Source organism: Clinocottus analis, unplaced genomic scaffold (assembly GCF_023055335.1).
Source record: "Clinocottus analis isolate CAN_PGR_092001 unplaced genomic scaffold, fCliAna1.0.p SCAF_10, whole genome shotgun sequence".
Classification (NCBI taxonomy): domain Eukaryota; kingdom Metazoa; phylum Chordata; class Actinopteri; order Perciformes; family Cottidae; genus Clinocottus; species Clinocottus analis.
The window spans coordinates 14838621-14858377 of NW_027175821.1; the positions used below are offsets into that span (position 1 = coordinate 14838621).

The 19757-nt window shown below is 41.6% G+C and overlaps 1 protein-coding gene across 3 annotated transcripts in view; it reads right to left on the reverse strand.

Moving 5' to 3' along the window:
* wu:fb13g09 (ATP-binding cassette sub-family C member 5) overlaps positions 1-18331 on the reverse strand; it is a 25359-nt gene extending 7028 nt beyond the window's left edge. The window contains exons 1-20 of one of the 3 annotated variants that reach the window (XM_068592401.1): positions 17925-18331; positions 15634-15816; positions 14977-15132; positions 10849-10996; positions 9653-9886; positions 9130-9303; positions 8235-8382; positions 7014-7162; positions 6651-6758; positions 5662-6012; positions 5496-5567; positions 5203-5327; positions 5035-5107; positions 4682-4885; positions 4369-4494; positions 3942-4053; positions 3679-3863; positions 3131-3277; positions 2096-2225; positions 1480-1633 (exon numbers count right to left, since the gene is read on the reverse strand). In XM_068592401.1, the coding sequence (XP_068448502.1) occupies positions 1480-1633; positions 2096-2225; positions 3131-3277; positions 3679-3863; positions 3942-4053; positions 4369-4494; positions 4682-4885; positions 5035-5107; positions 5203-5327; positions 5496-5567; positions 5662-6012; positions 6651-6758; positions 7014-7162; positions 8235-8382; positions 9130-9303; positions 9653-9886; positions 10849-10996; positions 14977-15132; positions 15634-15809 (2972 nt within the window). In that variant the 5' untranslated portion in view covers positions 15810-15816; positions 17925-18331. Of the gene's footprint in view, positions 1-1479; positions 1634-2095; positions 2226-3130; positions 3278-3678; positions 3864-3941; positions 4054-4368; positions 4495-4681; positions 4886-5034; positions 5108-5202; positions 5328-5495; positions 5568-5661; positions 6013-6650; positions 6759-7013; positions 7163-8234; positions 8383-9129; positions 9304-9652; positions 9887-10848; positions 10997-14976; positions 15133-15633; positions 15820-17924 lie in introns of those variants that run through there. The other 2 variants (XM_068592391.1, XM_068592409.1) reach the window with 2 other exon arrangements.
* Between the last annotated feature and the right edge of the window lie 1426 nt (positions 18332-19757).

Genomic DNA, 19757 nt, shown 5'->3' on the forward strand with positions numbered 1-19757 from the left:
CACATCCTGGGATGTCAGGACTTGTACAGTATTTTGTCCTTTTAAATTGTTGCCAAGGGTGATGACTAGCTTTTGGAAACAGCTAGGGATCATCTCTTCCTCTTGGTTTTAGTGTGATTAATAGGCTACAAATCAAGTGTCTCTTAAAAGATAAATGAAGATACTTCATAATTAAACTGATCCCTCAATAGACAAACTGGTGTCAGATCTGAATTAAGAATTCCAGCTGTGTCGGGAGAAGATATCAAGTGGTTCATAGCAGCAGAAGGTGAAGGGGAAATTATTGAGAGCAGGTTTCACCCCCAACAACTCAGCTTTACCAGATACACGGTTTAAATCAAAATGATCATGTGTCATTTGTCATGATTTAATATGAAGTAAAGGGCAGCCCAACAATAACACTGAGCCGCGTTCATCTTGATCTCTGAAATACAGGAAATAACAATATACTGCGGTGGTTATTTCCCAAGATACTGGCAAGCTGTTGTTCCCCTTAGTGGATTCACCTTTATTGCAAAATTTCTGTAAAACTATGCATTCTGACTAAAGCATTGTCATCAGATCATCCAGGGCGCTCTTGCAAAATGTACCATATGTACCAACAGAAGCTGTGAAAAGTTCAATAAATGACCGACAACACACTTGAAGACAAAGATTACCACTGCAACTCTTTCTCACAGTTATTACTCTCAGAGCCCTCCCATAAAAAATACTTTTTACAATACGTTTGCATCAACTAATTTATAATTAATATGGGTTAATATGCTGTTGGTGGCTCAATACAAGCAATACTAATAGTCAAAATCACATCCACAACATACATAGAGCTCCTTTTAACTGGCAGCATCCTTTTTGAGCAGTGGACTTGTCTGATCTAATACTCAATATTAAAGCAAGTAACTAACACAGCTCTGGAGATTTGTATCCTATTTTAGCAAAGTGTTTTTCAACCCCTCGATTACTGTACAGTTCAGTCTCATCAACCACTTTATCAGCAAAAACTGGTCTGTAACCAAATAGTGGGAATAAAGTTATCGACTAACTGGTGCATGATATTGAACATCTAGCCGCTTTGATATTTCTCTCAGGACCTGGCGGAGAAGTAAATGGAGCTAAATGTTTATTGCACTGTGAACATTTGTCCCGAGGCCAGAAACATGATTTCAAATGAATGCAAATGTTGCTCTGTGTCTGCGAGCAATTGTTCCCGAACACTTAGACCCAATTAACTTCTGAGCCAGTGTGTATCTATCGGCTTATTTGGATGTTCTACAGCCCATTCTGGCCAAAAATCAGCTGATGCCGTTAACTAGTACGTTACTAGTTGCTCACTCGTAACTTGAGCCTTTGTTGCTTACTAATCACTTGTTGCTGGTAACACTCCTCTGATCGCTTGCAGGGAGAAGTGTAATGTGCAAACAGTCTGTTTGAATCTCAGGCTCAATGCAAATGATCAATGATAACAATTGAGAGTCTGACCTGGAGACACGGTTGACAACGAAGAGAAAGGCTCCCAGTGGCAAGATGGAGAGCAGGAACCAAGGTAAGACAATGCCCACCATTCCCAAGCAAAACAGCACCAGGGTCAGGTTCTGCAGAAGCATCTCAGCTTGCATGGTGAGACGCACATCAACTTTGGAGAAGAGACACATCATATATCAGACACACTGTGTGTTACTGGATCTATCTATCTCTACATGTAAAGAAAACTTTCCCTTTGTGTCCCCCAAAGTGCTCTATAGTTTTTTTTTTTCTTGAAAGAATGTAAGATTCCTAGCTTTTTTATGACCTTGCTCACAATAGTGTTAACACAACTGGATGATCACAATATCCTGGATAAATACAATAGGAATTTCGACAAAATCACTTAAGAACTTAGCTCTCTTTCACGTTTTAGACACTATCCCTAACAGACAGTAATACATATTGAAATGTTTTTGTTTGGATGTCACGCAAAGCCACCAGTGAAGTGCACTACTTGAAGTTAAATACTCCACGTGAAAGTGCCTTGGCAGTACACATTGTCAAACAGGGTGACTTCACTGACTAAGAGCTCTCTTGGGGGAAGGTTCAGTCAAGACAGATCAAGTCTCACCCTCATCCATGTCTCTGGAGAAGCGGGTCAGGATACGACCTAGAGGTGTCGTATCAAAAAAGTGCATGGGGCTGAGGAGGAGCCGGCCGAACAGCTTGTCGTGGAGCACAGAGGCAGCCTTCACCGTGCACTGTCAACACAAACAACAGCCGTGTTAGAACATGAGACCTGACACATGGAAACAAACAACTTAAGGAAACATACGGAAAGAATCAAGGCATGGAAAAACAGACTGTTGGAAGAAAAAAGGTCTGTCAGTGTGCTCAGCCTCAAACACAATAACACACAATGGATAAATACAGTGGCACTCATACGTTGGCTGCAGAGTTATAAACGCTCCTTCACCATATGCCAAGCATGTGCACAGTGGTGGGTAGTTCTTTTTTCTTCCCCCATCGCACAAGGCAAGATGTCAAAACTTCATTTATAATGAGTTTCTGGGACGCTGACATAAAGGTCATGACCCAATGAGTAAGAGACATTTCACCAATAGGACAGAAATAACATGTGGCAGCAGAGAACAAATTAATTATATTAATGGAATATTCAACACTCTCCAAAGATCTCATCACAGCTAGGGGTAAAGAAAGATTAGCCGTCTTTGAAAAATTAGCAATTTCAAGTGGCACACATTAACGTGGGGACCTAACCTCTGCAATGCAGTGTCAGCATGGGTTAGCTCGGAAAAGAGGACGCACCCGAAGGGGAACCGACATGCACGCACACACATCCTTTCTCCCCTTTGTCTCTCTTGCACTCACAGAAACACGCACACACATGTAGTCATTGTAAAGCCATGAGACATGGCAGCGGACAGACAAATGGATTTGGCCTACAGGCATTTTCAATTATAGCACAGGAACCAGGAGAGCATGAACACATGACAATAAAGACAATTAGAGAGCACTCCATAACACCACACGAATGCATCAACGTTTCACATTCTTTTCAAACACCACTATTGTTTTAAAGTTCATCAGGGATTGAGTGGATAAAGCATGTACAAGAAAGAGGGAAGACTATAGGGAAGCTTACCTTCACAAACACCAGCCCTCTTAAAGTCTTCAGCAGTAAAGCAGCTGCCATGGAGACGACGTAAACAGTTGAATAGTACTGAATGTGAGGGTTGAGTCTCATGCTGTTGCTCGCCATCGTTTCATTCACCAAGATTAATGATGTGTTCTGAGGGCAGATGGAGCAACAAATTACCAAGAGTAAGAAAAAGAAATCCAATTTCTCCCTGTGTAGGAATTTTGGCTCTAATGAAACTGAGAAAAGCACACACTTTGGAATACAACATAAAAAATGAAAATCAGTCAGTTCAATGATGTTTACTATTCTAAGCACATTTCTCAATAGCAGCTACCGCCTGCTTTGCCGCACATCTGGTTCTTCACTGCTAGTGCTTGTTTTTAATTAAGTTTACCCCGGTTCCGTTACTTTTTTAATCACGCACATTCAGATTAATGCTCAGTCGGCTGCCACAACTCCCTGAAGCGTAGTAGTTCTTTTTCTTTTGGGAGCCAGATACACACTAAATAGAGGCGTCTATTGTCGTAAAGCAGGATCGTCTCCAAACTCACCCCGTCGCCCTGCCTGATCCAGTAGCTCAGCCACCAGTTACTGAAGGCTATGCTGCCTGTGGTGGAGAGGAAGAAGAAGATGTTGATGATGAAGACGAGAGGCCCTCCTGCCGCTTTGATGTAGGCTCCATAGACAGACCAGGCAACTGCACCACAGCCCTTCTCCTCAGCTTTCATCAGTTGTTCTAAATAAAAGATATTACGTGTGAAAAGTTCGAAAGGAAACTATGCATTTACTAGAAAAACATGGCAGGGTCTCTCACCTCCTTTTGTGCTCTCCACCTTTGGTCTGACCATGGCCACAACGACAGCACCGTCAGCCTTTTCTGCACCTGCCCCATGCCGTTTGTTTTTTAAATTCTCTTTCACCAGATTCTAAGAGTCAAACGGGGAAGGAAAGAAAGTGAGCTTTGAAACATGCTGCCACAAATCACAGCAGGTGTAACAACAACAAACTGCAAGTCATTTCAACAGAGATATCGGTGACAGAGTCTTTAGCAGCTCACCAGAAAATCAATGCACGCATAAATAATGAAAGGCCCTGTATGCATAAACATTTCCAGCTATTGGGCCATACTTTCTGGGTTTATGAATTATTCAGCATGTAATGTTCAATGTTTTTGTGCAGTGGGGTCAAAGATGCCTTCCTCAAAAGGGCTGGCCTGGTGCCTCGTTTGGCCCTGGCCTTACCTCCTGTTGCATGCTGTTGAATAGGTTGGCATAGTCACGCTCTTTACCCATTAGCTGAGCATGGGTGCCGTGCTCGGCAATCTGCCCATCCTTCATCAGAATAACTTTGTCACAATCAGACAGATACTAGAAGATAAAACAGATAAAAGACAGAGGCAAAGTGTAATCGGCTAATTGCCAGAAAGTCATGGAATCTCAAGATGCTGAAACAACAAAAATATACACAAGTTAACTTATTGTGTATGCTTTGGGAACAATTACACATTCTAAATAAAGATTTGGTATCAATAGAAATGTACTGACTGCCCATTACCTGCAGCTGGTGGGTTACAAAAAGCACTGTCTTGCCTTTGGCGGCCCCCCTGATAGCTTTATGGAAGATGTGAGAACCAACACAAGCATCAACCGCACTGAGAGGGTCATCCAGGAGAAGTATGGGCCGCTCGCTGTAGAGGGCGCGCGCCAGGCTCACTCTCTGACGCTGCCCCCCACTCAGGTTGGCACCTCTCTCTCCAATCTAGAAAGAAAAAGTAAATATATATATATATATATATATATATATTTAAACATCCATAAAAATGCTAAACTAAAACTGTTGTACACAAGAGTAAAGAAGCATTTTAATTAAGAAAATCATATTACTGACAAGCAGATTTCAACAAATACCTCAGTCATATCTCCATATGGGAGCTCTGCTAAATCTGGGACAAGGCAGCAGGCTTCCAGGACAGCATTATATCTGATGAAAAAACATTGAGAAAAGACAATAAATTAGGAATAAATCTCAACCGTTATTTCATTTTTTTTATAACATCCTTATACAGTTGATCTTACTTGTCTTGGTCATACTCGTTTCCAAACAGAATATTCTCCTTCAGTGAGTCATTGAGGATCCAGGCTTGTTGTGCCACGTAAGCGAAGCCACCACTGACAGCTACATTACCCTCTAACAGGGTCATCTGCAACAGAAAAGCACCGTGTTGGAAGCAGAAAAAGCACTTGAAACATTTCTTTTTCAAGGTTGCTGCGTGACATTGGGTGTGAAAAAAAAGGTTCAAAAAGGCAATTGTTGTTGCTTTTTCTCTGTCTGTTCTGCCTGAAGAGAAAACTGAACTGAACAATCTCACCTGTCCCAGTAGAGCAGACAGAAGGGAGGTCTTTCCGCTGCCGACACCACCACAGATTCCAACCAGTGATCCCTAGAAGGGTATAAAAACAGCGGCATTGTGGGAACTACAACTCTTTCAATAAAAATGTCCTTAATCCACATATTGTGTACATTTGTGTTGTTACCTTCTTAATGTGTTGGTCAATGCGGTGCAGAGTCTTGTGCAGTGGAGGTCGAATGCTTTGAGTGGAGGAGATGGTGCTTTGTGGACTCTCCTGCTCCATATTTGTGAGGAGACTTTGTGCATTGGGACCTTCCTTGTTTCCTTTGTTGTCCTCTGTGGAAATGTACAGGCTGAGCTTCTCTCTGCGCAGCACGCGTGTCATCCCTCCTCGCTTCTTGGGAGGTGGCATAGGTTTTGCAGCTGGAGAACGTGCCTTTTCCCAAGCCAGTGTGGCGTCCCGAAATTCCACTGCATTGTTAGGATCCTCCATTTTGACCAAAACAACCTCTCTGTCATCCATCATAAAGAGCCTCTGTGGAGACCGACACAACGGGCCACTTTATGATACGTTTAATTTTGGCCTCAAAATGTGGTGAGAGCATGTCTAAAATCTGTGCTAACTAAAGATTACTAAATACAAAATTGATTGCTATTTTTTTCTTTGCTACATGACAACTAGCTTAATGTTTCTGTCTTTGCTTATGTTAACGCAAAAGATAGTTTAAAGGTGTAACAAACTTGAGGTTGTGCTATGTTAGGAGACATGCGGACAGGTATGCGCTACGTATAGTCCGTCCTGTCCTTGAGTATTTAATTACTTTATTATGCACTACATTAAAGTAAAAACACAGAATACCTCAAACCTTTTGGTTCACCCTTGGCAGAAACACTTGCTTACGTAACCCAGGTTAGCTCTGTGAAACCATCCCACACTAACGTGCGACTTTTACCATGTGTTTGGAAAACTGTATGTCAGAAAATACCAGTATGGGGGTGGGTGTGTCTTAGCTTTTAATGGGCTCTGACAATGGTAAAACCTGCTCAACCCATTGACAAAGTAGTGTTTCTACAGTTAAAGAGCAAGCTGAACAAACCAGTGCTGTGTTGGGTACAAGTCATTTAAGTGGCTTTGTAAAAGCGGTGGTTGACAGAGTTGTCTGTATTCCTAACCTGAAATCTTTTCACTGCGACAGCTCCCTCTGACAGTGACCTCACAGCCAGTGGTGTGACTTTCAAGGAAAAGGTCATGGAGTTGAAAACTGCAACCACAGTGAAAGCCTGAGGTAGGATGTGTAGAGATGGAGACATTTATTCACAAAATTGTTAACCTGGGGCTACACCTGAATTTAAAATATATGAATGCTCATTGCAGCTAGAGACTCATCAACTCAATTTACATTAAATGTAAATAATCTTTTGTTGTTGGTTCTATAGCAAGAAATGAGATACCAACATACAGCAATATGTTTACAGTGAAGATAGATGAATCCTAAATGAAAATTCATTGTGTACATAGTTCAGATATCTAAATACCTGAGCTGCAGTAAGTTCTTGACCCAAAGCCATATGTAGGGTGAAAGTGCACACACTGGCTATCACTACGACGATGGGAGCCACACCCACTGTGAGGCTCTGGACAACTCCAGCACTCTCCAGTATCCCCCTCTCTTCGTATCGCACCTCTGTTTAGGAGAGAAGAGAGGGAGGGAGATGACAAAAAGGCAAAGACCGCCACAAAGAGAGTGAAAATAAAGTAAAGGGTTGAGTGACTCCCAATGGATCTCCAGTGCACATTCAATCAACAATGCCATAAGACTCACTAACCACTACACAGCGAGTGGACAGAAATAGATACTAGAGGCAGGATAAGGGCCCCACATCCAAACATGGTATGAAAGAGGCTTCAAAACCTGCTGAACCTTGATAACTATACAAGTCAAATGGCAAAGTCCTGCCCCTCTTTCTCCATGTTTGTATCTCCCAAATACACACTGCATGCTGCTTTGTGGGTGCAAAGACTGGAACAAAAAGCTTGTGTATCTTTAATTAATTCAGACCGAGGAGCATTGTGTGAAATATGAGAACTCCTTCCTTATTCTCCTTTCTTGCTTTGGCTATTATGTGGGTTTCTTACAAAGCAGAAATCACCCCCTCCCCCAGGCAAAAACACTGTAATCATCAATTTAACAACAATAGTAATTGAAGGGAATGACACTGTAACTCTGAGGACTCTTGGGCTATTAAGTCGAATGGCAATTCATTATCATTATAATAGGTAATCAAAGGGCAGAGCCCCACCTGGCTAATTTGAAGCATGATTAAAGGTGGAAAATTATCCTTATCCACAACCTACAGCAAGAGCCTCATGAGAAAAAGACATCCCTAATTCATGGTAAGGAAAGGAGCCTCTAAAGCCATTCAAGGTATCATAAGGCCCCAAACTACCTTTGCAAATTAACCTTGAAGCCAAGGGATTCCAGCCGGCCCTGATTATAGAGGATGGCACAGGGAAAGACTTAAACGGCACAAGCTGATGAAAATGGATTTAGGGTCAGGGTTATCTTTCGAGTTCGCCAAGAGGATGAGTCTAATTCCAGGTGATAAACTGACCATTTAGTTAAATATTTGTCACGGTGACAGGCGTTCAAATGAGGTGGCCCTTTTTTCTGGGTGAGTTGGGAATTTGAAAAAAAAAACGGGAAAGCTCTTAATTGCATGGCGTTTGCATCTCTCTGGATCATGTCAGCCACTCACTGTGAATATTCTTTGCAAAGGCATCTTCCCAACAATACATCTTGATGAACTTTATGCAGCCCAAGATCTCGTTCATCAGCCTCACGCGCCGGTCAGTCACCACCACACACTTTTTGCGGAAATACGCCGTCAGTCTCGATGCGAGCATCTGTCCAGACGGGAAGAGAGGAAATGATGACAAGAGAAATAAGTGGCAGGGGAGGAAATGAAAGCAGACACAATCACATTAGCTGTGCTGCAGGCCTGTCCGGGGGACCAGAGTGATAAATGCCTTTCACATCAATACCAGGGTCTCCGGCTGTCAGGCTCCGACTTAGACTGAGTGTAATTTGAAAATAACAGCTAAGAGTTGACAGGAGATTGATAGCCAAAGAGTTATGATGCTTTTAAAAAGTGTTGGTTGTGCTCTTCAACAGCCTGAATTAACCTAAAGGTTTTACTTTCGTTTTCTACTCACCAAATATTATAAACTTCTCCCTCTGAAAATAATGAGTCAGCAATAAAGCATTAGTCTGTGCTCACCATTAACTTTTTGCAAAACCTTTGAAAATGTCTATAATGAAATTACTTGTCGCAAGTACAATATGTATGATCAAAACTTTGTGGAAAACTTTTAGAAATGGTTGTAATTAAAATTATAGCTATAATGAGTGGGCTCATTACTTGTATGAATTGTATAAAAGTCTGTAATTAAACTATAGTCCCTTGTTGACAGCAATTTACGCTGTATTAAAAACACTGACAGTTATCTGTGTTGGTATTAATCTCTTCTAATTTCTGTCCTTGCAATTTAAGTATCTTGTGTTTTGTCTCCGTCTTTGTACCACCAGCGTTGCACAACAAGCTCAAAACGTCCTTTATCTCAGTGCAACAGATGTTCAGGCTGAAGTCGTACCATGGTTGGGTAGAAGAGGATGAAAACTGCTGATCCCAGCAGAGCCGTGGGGCCCAGGAAGTATGCAGTGTAGGAAAGACCCAGTATTCCCACGAGGGGCCCCCCGGCGAGCAGGCAGCCCAGTGACACTGCTTCGTACAGCCGCTGGCCGTCACTGGAGCAGATGTTGATGAGCTAGGGAGAGACACAGCAATGTACATGACCAATTACGAATCTAAAAATGAACTACATGTTTTCAAAGAAATACACAGTGGAACCTCGAAGCTAAGAATATAAAATATATTTTACAAATACAGGTATCATTCCCACGTTTACTTGTTGGACAATGATTCCTCTTAAGCTGTATAATGACTAATCTTAAACAGCCTCCCTTCCCTCAAGCTATGTGATTTGTCGAGATCTAAGCAGAAAGGGTGTAAGAGCAGAAATTAAATCCATCTCAATCATCTGCATGTAGTGCCCCGCAGCAAGAACTGCTTTAGTTAATTTGCAGATGAGTCCCCTCCAGGATTATATCACCTACCTCGCCTGTACCGATGTCTTTAGTGCTGCGTAGGCGGAGGATCTTGTGGAACGCAAAAGTAAGAGCTGCCCCACGGAGGCGGGCTGCAGTGCGGTAGTTTACGGCCCACATGAGCGCCAGAGACCAGGAGCGCATCAATTCCATGAGGAAGATCCCGGCGACCAGAGACAGGCCATAAGGCACACACCTCACTGAGCTCTGGGAATACTCCAGCAGAGCTCGGACCAGGAGGGCCTGGGGACAAACACGGAGAGAGGGGAAAGGAAACGGAAAGGAGGTAAAGTACACAGAGAAGAAATAGTAAGCAGGAAAAAAACGAGCAGGAAACAACACGTGTTGAGGGACAGGAATGGGAGGAAGACGAGCAAGGAAATAAATAAGGGGAGGGTACAATTAAGGAAACGCCATAGATTGAGATGAGGACGGCAGGGAACAAGAAGAAACACAAAACATTAAAAGGGAAGAGATCATATGAGTAAAATAATCATTGACAATTTGAAGGCCTGACAACACTGTGAGATGAGTCAAACGGGTGAAGAAAGATTGTAAATTCATTAACTGCAGAAAGAATATTTACACCACAGCTTTGTCAGCAAGTGCACAAAATAAATCACACAGGAATGTGACACACATGCGTCATTGTTTAAGAACTAAATCCAGTTAATGCTATTAGTTGCGGGTAGCAAGCACAAGTACACATTACATGACATCAAAATAAACAGCTTAGAGCACAGGGAACAATGCAACCGACTCATTAATTTCAGGAACTGGGAATTCTAAATATAAAGAACCTTTCGTCTCAGGTGCAATCCATATCAACAATCCATATCCATAACAATCTGCATTGCATCCACTCAGGGTATTCTTAGGTGGGGTTTTCATAGCCGTGGTTCAGCTGTCTGAAGCTCATCTATGAGCATTTTTCAGAGGGAGCTCGAAAGCCAAGCGTCTGACACCAAAGCGTGACTGGGAACAAACCAGCTAATCGATAGCATTAATATGGGTTTCGCTATCTGAGGCTTTGTAATCTCTCAGTATGTTTTCATTTCAAATTCCACACCAGCGTGAAACAGGATAAAGCGATTTTCAGAAAATACACCCGGACTTGGGACTCCAAGCCAGCGACCATGTTGGAAGGCGTATTATCTGAATCAGCAGAATATAAAAAGGGAAAGGAGGATTTGGACAGTACTCACAGGCCCAACGAAGCCCGCCACCATTGTGAGGAGGAGGGCAAAGATGGCCACCATCATGCGGGTTTGGCAGAACCTCCAGAAGACTCTTGTCAGGGAGGCCCCCTCTCGCCCTCGTCTTTTCAGCTCATCGAGCCACAAAGCTTCGAGCCTGCAACCAGAAACCAGATGACAAGCTAGTAAAACTCACAGCTCAAGGAAACACAAAGGCATTGCTATTGCACTTCATTTAGGTGATGATGAGTCTCAACAATTAGTCAAAATGAATTCATGAATGCTCTGCAAAGTGCCGTTATGGTATAAATGAATCGTGTAAAAGTTGGCATGGTTGAAGGCCAAAATTACCACATGCGAAAAGAATACTAAATACATAGTTATTTTTTCTTAAATTAAGTTGATTAAAAACTGAAGAGTTGCACTTCCAATTTATCAGATTGCCCAAACGCACAATGGGGAATATCAACAGCCTCGCAGGCAATCATGGCAGTTGGAAATCACAAAAGACAAATGAAGGCAGCAGGGCTGATGTTAATTTAAAGGTGACCTACAATATACAATCAGGAATGAGGCGCCACATAATTAGCCTGAAAGATACTTTCAAACATGTTACCAAAGATGTGCTAATGCACTTTTATCGCCCTTTAATGCCCCTTAAAGAAGCTAAAATATCTTGTTGGGAAAATGCATCATAGCTTATGGCTCTATAAAGCAGCAGCAGAGCAGCTGCAGAAAGTAATTTACCTAATGACTTTATTAAAAACGTATCAGAGATAGACAGAACATTAAACCAACTAGACTCTCAGCAGCCTAATAATTACTACTTCGAGTCAAATGGCTCTGAATCTAAGAGACTACAATTAATTGCAGACCAATAGCTGCACAGAGCACAGCTTGAGTCACCGGTAATGAGACCTCTTTGTGAGTAACACGTTTCGTGTTGAGAAATCCCATCAATGGACAAAGCAATGAACAGTGAACAGTGGCCGCATAGAGCAGCGAAATAGGACATATTTTGTTGTGAACATGTACCCACATAAGTGGAAAATATTATTACACTAGTCAAGTGTATTTATTTTTCATCATAATTAACAACAATTAGAGATTTCAAAAATGCCACAATACGATTGCATATCCTGACGTGAGAGCGTGGTCACCAGGGCAACAGTGTAGGATCCAGAGGAGGACAGATTTGCTTTTAAACATGGCTGAAATGCTCCTAACAGCCAACATCTCAGTTTGCCAGATGGCAAGCGAAGCTGATGTTTCGAGTGCGTGTTGGCTGGGACATTGCGTTCAAGGTTCGCACCTCACTGAGCACCAACAAGTGTCAACTCTCCCAGGGTGCCTTTCCCGTTCCCCCGCTTGCCATCGTTGCTGCTTTGCATCTGGGTTGCATAACTGTTCTTGCTATGTAAACACCAAATAAAGGCCTCCCGTCTCCTGCGACTCCGCAGCCCTCGTGCACACCATCGCCCGCCCGTGCCAATGCGATAGCTTTGTGCTCCTTTGCCGCTTCCCCTTTCTGTGCTCTTTAGCACACACAAAGCTGCAGCAGCAGCACTAAACATCCCGGCCACGAGCCAGAGCCTTTTGACAGAACTGGTCGTTTACCACCCACACAGTTGTCACCAGACAGAAGAGCAAAATTCTTCAAATAGTCGCCGACCTGGATAGTGCTAAGTCATGGCAACATGACTTGACAGCACATGGGTATTGGAAAAAGCATTGATTCTCTTTTCGGTGAGCAGTAAACACTGATGTGATTATTGTGAGTCTTTATCATTCAGTCATAGAATTAGTGCATAATGAGAAAGCTCTACTCTACAAAGTCTGTGTTTGACCGGCAAACAGTGACTTTTATTTCAGCCTAGCTCCAATCAATAACAGCTAATGATGTCACAGGGAGACAGTGCATCGCAAGTAGAGGAGTTCATGACATAACTGCCAAAGTCAGGCACTAACTCTCACCGTAATCTCTAATCCCTGCTATTCTTAGCAGCCACCCATCCCGGCACACCGTTCCTGCGTCGGTTAAGAAAGGCTGGATGTTCATCAATTTAGTCTCACTGCACAGGCGACAAATCCTATTACAGCAGTTGCTGAAACAGCAGGGAATTATATAATAGTATGGAGAATGGCAGTTTGAACTTGATAACATGTGGTGCAGAGCAGGGCAAACAAAGGTTTCTCTATATTTGTTTAATAAAGAAAAAACAGTGTGATGTAGATCAGTTTACCTGAATACGCCCTGAAACAACAAGCTCCACAGGGCGCTTGAAACAAAAAACAAGACTTTTTGACCTCAAATGGATTGTTCTTTGTCTCATAATGTGGGAAACATGCCCATTTAAGGTGATGGGATAATAGGACCATTTTGAGTTTGCTTTAATATTGAACAGAAAACTAGCAGAAACTCTTCCACTACCTTGAATGCGGAGCAATGCCTTTCCACCATGGATGAATTACCAACAAGGCACTGCAAGCGGCTGCCCAGAAGCCCAAGAAGCCCAAGGTTCACTACATAATAATCAGTAATTTTAATATTTGCAAATTGGTAAAAGGGATTTTCTTATAGTATTAGCTAATCCTGAGACCCTGTCTTGTAGCGGTACCCTTTGTCAAAAGATGAGTTCAGTGAGTTCACACAAGCTAACTGAAAACAAAGGCATTACAGCCCATAAGAGCGAAATCATCTCTGATTGTCTGAGCAAATAATAAAGATGCCAGATTATTTTTTAACTATACGTATGTAAAGAGTAAAGCTGGCAATTTATACCTACTTTTAATTGTCAAAGATTCACATGAAAAGTCTAAAAACAACTCCCCGCTAGTCTGGCTAGTCAGTAATTTTCATCCTCACCAGACTGTCTGGGGTTCTTCGCCTCATGTCTACTGGTCATAAATCTTTAAAATATTGCTTATAGTGCATTTGTTCCAAGATAATTTTGGGTTGTCATGTTGGTGCGCTAGGGAGCATCTATGTCAGCAGTACACTGCTCATGGGACTGACTGGAAGTAAACAAAAATGCCCGTGTTTACAACAACACTGAAGGAAAATACATTTAGTGCAATGATGTGGATCCTTCATGTGCTTTTAATAATGCATTCTGATCTGATTTTATTTATTTTAGCCATCCCACAAATATGTAAACAAATACAATGATCATTCAACGTATAGCAAATTCTTCATATCATATTTCTTCATAAACATATAAATAAACAACTTTAAATAAATAGTATGTGTCTAAAAAAATCGGTGTATCCACTTACTTGCTCTTATTACCAATAACTCTGTTAACATTTTTTTAAAGATAAATCTTAAAATACATAACTCAAGCAAAACAACCCTAATGTTATTATGTGCAACCTTAGTAAGTTCATCCTACCAATCCCTCATCCTTCGTCCTCAGGTTTGCCTTTTGTTCTATAAACCAAGCCACAACATCACCTTACAAATTGAAATTAACATCCTCTTCATAGAAGTACAAAGACAATGCTTTTTAAAATCAAACATCCATCCCTCTTAACCCCAACCCCTCCGCCTCTGAGAAAATGTTGTGTATGCTTCGCAGATTGTAAACTATATCTTGATAGATTATTTGTGCAGTCTTTAAGTCTACCAGATCCATAAACCTCAAAAGCCTGTAACTTAAAAAACTTCTTGAGGTCAGCGAGGTCAAAGCGGGCCGTAGTGTGCATTTCCTGCCTGGGGTGTCTGTGCACAGAGAGACTGAGCACCAAGCCGTGAACGCCAAGATTTTGTGAAAACACACAGATCGCAGCTGTCAATAAGTTCCCAAAAAGTAGACTAGATAAAACATAAGCGCAACATGACAGGAGAGAAAAAGGTTCTAGGAGCTGCTTTCACCCCAATCAGGATGAACGACCGCAAATCAGGGTCTGCTGGGACCCTCCGGCCTCCACACGCCGCTGACCAGGCATGTTTTTGTGTGTTCATTGCTGTGCCATAGACTTACAATGGAAGTGGAATAAATCAGCTCACAAATAACAAATCACCAAAAATAACCTCATCTTCAGTCAAACTCTTTTCATGTCTCACCCCTATGCTGTGCTTCAGCATCAAACAGAGCATGGTCACATTCATCAGGCAAACCTCAGCAGTTACCTCACCTCTGGCAGTTGATCTCAGAGGCTTCATGGCAGGACAGTCCCCACACATCATCTATAGACAAGCTGGACGCCTTGTAGGCCTTCAGTGCCAGTGGGGAGAGCCAGTGCAGGGTCATAAAAGAGAAGAAGCCGGCGTTATCGACTGGGTGCTGGTGCCTGAAATAGAGGAGAAGACGTGGAGATGAGTGAGATGTCTAAAAGTGCAGGCATACACTGAGATGCTAAGTTGGGGGGGGGAGCAGGCCCACATAGGTCTCTGAGAAAGAAGAGGCGCCTTTGCGCGCCAGAGTCAATGAAAGGTAAATCATGCCTCCAGTGTTTGAACAGTAATTTGCACGCTCTTCACAGAAATCTGAAAGAGCAGCGAAAAAAAGAGGAAGAAAAAAAATTCAGGGGCAGTTTATCAGTCGGCATATGTTCAAACATGGTGCTGTCTGTCGCTGGGGGATAAGTTCCCATCCCTTATCATGGCCTCCTGCTACTCCCCAACAGTCAGCACATCAAGCGGAGAACACAAATGTGAACTTTTGTGTGTCTTTAAATGGTTATCTGTCAGTCACCGTGTCAGCCTGAAACCATCTGTATCTCTTAATGTCGGCCTCTATCTGGCTCACTGTCAGAGAGTCGTCACATGAACTATAATACGGGTTTGTTTACTTCTGTGTTATTCTGAAGGGCTTCAAAAGCTGCAGGCTTTGGCGGTAGCGGCCTCGTCTCTTTGGTCCCCTCTCCGCTGATGCCTCCGCTTCCTCTTCCTCCAGCTCTGGCAGTTGCGGGGAAGACAAAGGCAGGCCCTCCACCCGCCCGGCTGCTTCTAGGGCATCAGAGAACATGGCGGATCTTCTGGGGAGAGAACGTCAAAACTACATTATCACAAATACAATTGAGTCTGCAAAAATATACTTAGAGATAGATATTCACTCACTAATTCTCTAGTTTTATTATCGGGTCATTATTATTATTTATGTATGATTGTATTAAAGTTATTTATGATGTATTATTATTATTAGCTTATATTGGAAATTGGCAGAGATCTGATCAGACATAATCATAGGGCTGCAACTAACACATATTTTCATTGTTGAATCGGCTGCTTATCTTCTTAACAATGCAGTTATTAATTTATGCTTACGTGATGTTTTAACTTACTTGTTTTGTCCAGAAGGTATTAATTTATATACCATTGGTATATACCATTGGTGTGTGTGTGTGTGTGTGTGTGTGTGTGTGTGTGTGTGTGTGTGTGTGTGTATATATATATATATATATATATATATATACAAATTCATTTTTGTCCATTTCTAATTGGGAAAAAAATGAAATGATTACTTTATGATTAACATTGCAGAGTAATCAGTTACATTAAACAGTTATAACAATCGTTCATTTTTTTCCTGAAATACTTCAAAGATTTATTTTCTTTGAGAAAAACACTTGACATTTAAGCTTAACTCTCAGTGTGAAAAAGAGGAAGAAAGAAACACAGTAATCTGTCTTCCTTTAACCCTGAGAGCTACAGTATTAGAGAGGAGCAGTGTTTTGCTGAATCACCCTCTGAGACGCAGATAGACTTGAGAAATCACCTTGCTCAGAGGTCGGGGCCCCCTCTTTGGCATACAACTAAAGTGCTTATCTATTTAAAGACGAGCTGCCTGCAGGCCCAGGAGCTTGGGCGCAGACATCTGAGCTGCCGGTGTGTCCGTACACACCGTCACTGATCCCCTCTATGGCAAAAGCCCCGTGACAAGGTCAGCCAGGCTCTGCGTGGGGTGCAGCTCGAAGAATGTGGTCAACAACGAGATTTAATACAGATGAGATAGCCCGGTAACGGCACAAACAAAGACACATAATAGAAATTGGTACAATGAGTTCTGCTAAGAAATAATACACTGTCACAAACAGTAGCTGTATACGTAAAAAGAATGACGGGAAACCAAACACCAGGGCTTGAGGAGAGGCATGAAAAGATGTCTTGTGTTTCCTCGCAGCCCTCGGGGGCCTATATAATGTAAAGTTTGTCATATGACTGTGAACGTGTCAAAGCTGTGTTCAAGGAAAGATCTGGTGCTCTTCATTACAGTCAAGAACTTGTGGCCATGTTGGACTTCACAACAAAATGTACAACAAACAGTCCACAGTGGGTCACTTACATGTTGCAAGTTTGGACACACATGCAATACTTGTTTGTTTGTATAATCAATGCATTGTGTGGGTTTGGCCTTTAATTGGAATTAGTTAAATGTGTAAGTATCACCAGGCTTATTTAATATTTACATTTTGTGTAAAAAAAAAAAACAACTTTTCTGCTTAAAATAAGCTTGTATGGGTCTGCTTGGATGATAAATCTGACTCAAAATCACACCTTAAGACAAACCCTTTTCTCATGTCATGTAATCCTCAAATACTGCGTTCCAGCGTCACAAATATTGTTTTCTGAACATCAGGCAAACCAGTAAAAGAACATCTACGGGGGAAAAAGGAAATCAACTAACAAATACAGGAGAAAACCAAGCAAAAATACAGGTACGAGACAATAAATGCTCATTAGCAAAGGGAAACTTAAGTACATAGATACAGATGTTTTATTTATCTCCAAAAAGATAAAGATCAAAATGAATCAATGCAGCCTTTGTAAAGAGCGCAGTTTTGAAAAGGAAAAAAAATGCACAGGACATTCACTTATTTATGTCCCACTATGTATATCTTTAATGATTAAAATGATTTAATAATAAATCAAAGGGCAACTTTTGAATCACTTTCAGTATCAAATGAAACTTTTTACCAAGTGTTCAAAGTATTTCACCTCTAGAAATATTGCCCTTGTTAGTTTACTCCATCAAAATCATTTAAATGTGTCTCGCATTCTGCCATCAAATGTGTTGTATAGTGCAAGAGAACTACCCCCAAATCATTGCTTATAGTTCGCTGGCTGAAGTCAACACACTTACATTCCAGTCGGCCTGGCTCGGGTCACCTTAGCGGCAGCACAGATCTCAGATCTGCTGTTTATGAGCAGGAAATGCAGATGAAGATGCGGTTGACCATGTTGTCTCTTTTCTAAGCTTTGTCATGAAAAACCTAAACTTGTGTCCTACAGTCACACGGACACGTCTCCTCCGCGCGGCGGACCGGTGCGGACTAGAGCACACGGACACGGGCAGGAAACGCGGCGGATGAACACGGTTGACGCCTCATGGTTGACGTACGCGTGTGTGTACAGTACGTGCCGCGCCCTCCCGGCGGAGTGAGGCTCCGGTTTCCCTGACACGCACGGAGGAGCACCCGAGAGGGAGAGGAATTCCCGGTATCACTGTGACGTCGTAACGGCTCCGCCAACCGGTGACGGTGCTCAATAGTCGCCTTAGTAACGGGAATACTGACGAAGAAGTGCGCCGCGTGCTCGCTGAGGCACCGCGTCAGAGTCCCGGCTCGCGCTGCAATCTGATTGGCCACCTTCGTTTAGATCGTAATCACTAGACTGGTGTCTTTGCTAATGCAGGAGGATGATGTCAAAAACAACTGAAGCGCTGAAAAATGAGTAAGATGTATAGAAGCCCATTACTGACAGTAAAAGAAAAACATGAGATAAAAAAAATCATAATTATGAGATATAAATTAAAATATTATATATATGTATATATACGTTTTATTTTTTTTAACTTAGAATATGTTAGTCCCTTTTGTAAAATGTGAGGTATTTCAAAAACACCATTCTGTTACTGTATAGCTTAACGAATCAATTCTGTGATATGGTGAAATTGGAAACATTACTTTTTGTAGACAAATAAAGGAACTTTGTGTCAACATTTGAGAGGCTTTTTGTTTTTCTCTTTTTATGGATTATGGGTTTTTTATGGACTGATCAACAGATTTATTTTCTTGTTCGTTCTATAAACCACAAAAATTGGGAAAAAATGTCCTTCATGATTCCCATAAGTGATGTCAGTAAACTATCTGTTTTGTATTGCTAACAGTCCAAAATTGAAAGATATCCAATTCACTTTCGTGAAAGACGAGGTAATGCAGCAAATCATCACATTTAGAAAACTAGAATAATAAAACTTGTGGCATTTTTGCTTTAAGATAAGACTTAAAAAATTAACAGATTATTCTATTCTTGCCATTTTTGGTTAACTAATTAATAGACTAACCATTGCTGATTATTCATAATTTATTTAGTACAAATACATGTGCTCATACCAGCACGTGAGTTACATTTATTTTGTTGAATCACTATAAAGTGTCCGATCAATGTCATTCGATAAATTGTTCACTGAAGTTGAGGTTAAGTGAAATTATACAGAACATTATATAGTTGTGCTATAACAGACACTGTTTTAATTCAGACCATTTCCTGAAATAACATGTTTTTGATACTGACAGTGTCGGTGTGCTTGTATGCATGTCACTATGAACCTATAGTGCAATAAAGCAATATCCTATATTAAACTCCAAATTCTAACATGTCGATCAAATCTCTAATGGGCAAGTTCATCTTGCAGAGGACAAAGATTTGACATTTAGAGTCTGTAAACAGAAGAAAAAAAAAACAGAAACACAGCATACAGAGAGGCTTCAGATGCTGCGATATCCAGAAATTATCAATATATGCTGCTGGTGCTCATAAAAATACCATCACAATTTCAGCAACCTCACAATACTTTGTTTACTCCATTGACCAGAGTTAGACTGAAGAAATATCTTCCAAATAAACAGCAAACCCTATCTCCAGCGACTTGAGGTCGTCTTCACGTAAATGATAAAGACCTTAAGCTCAGCTC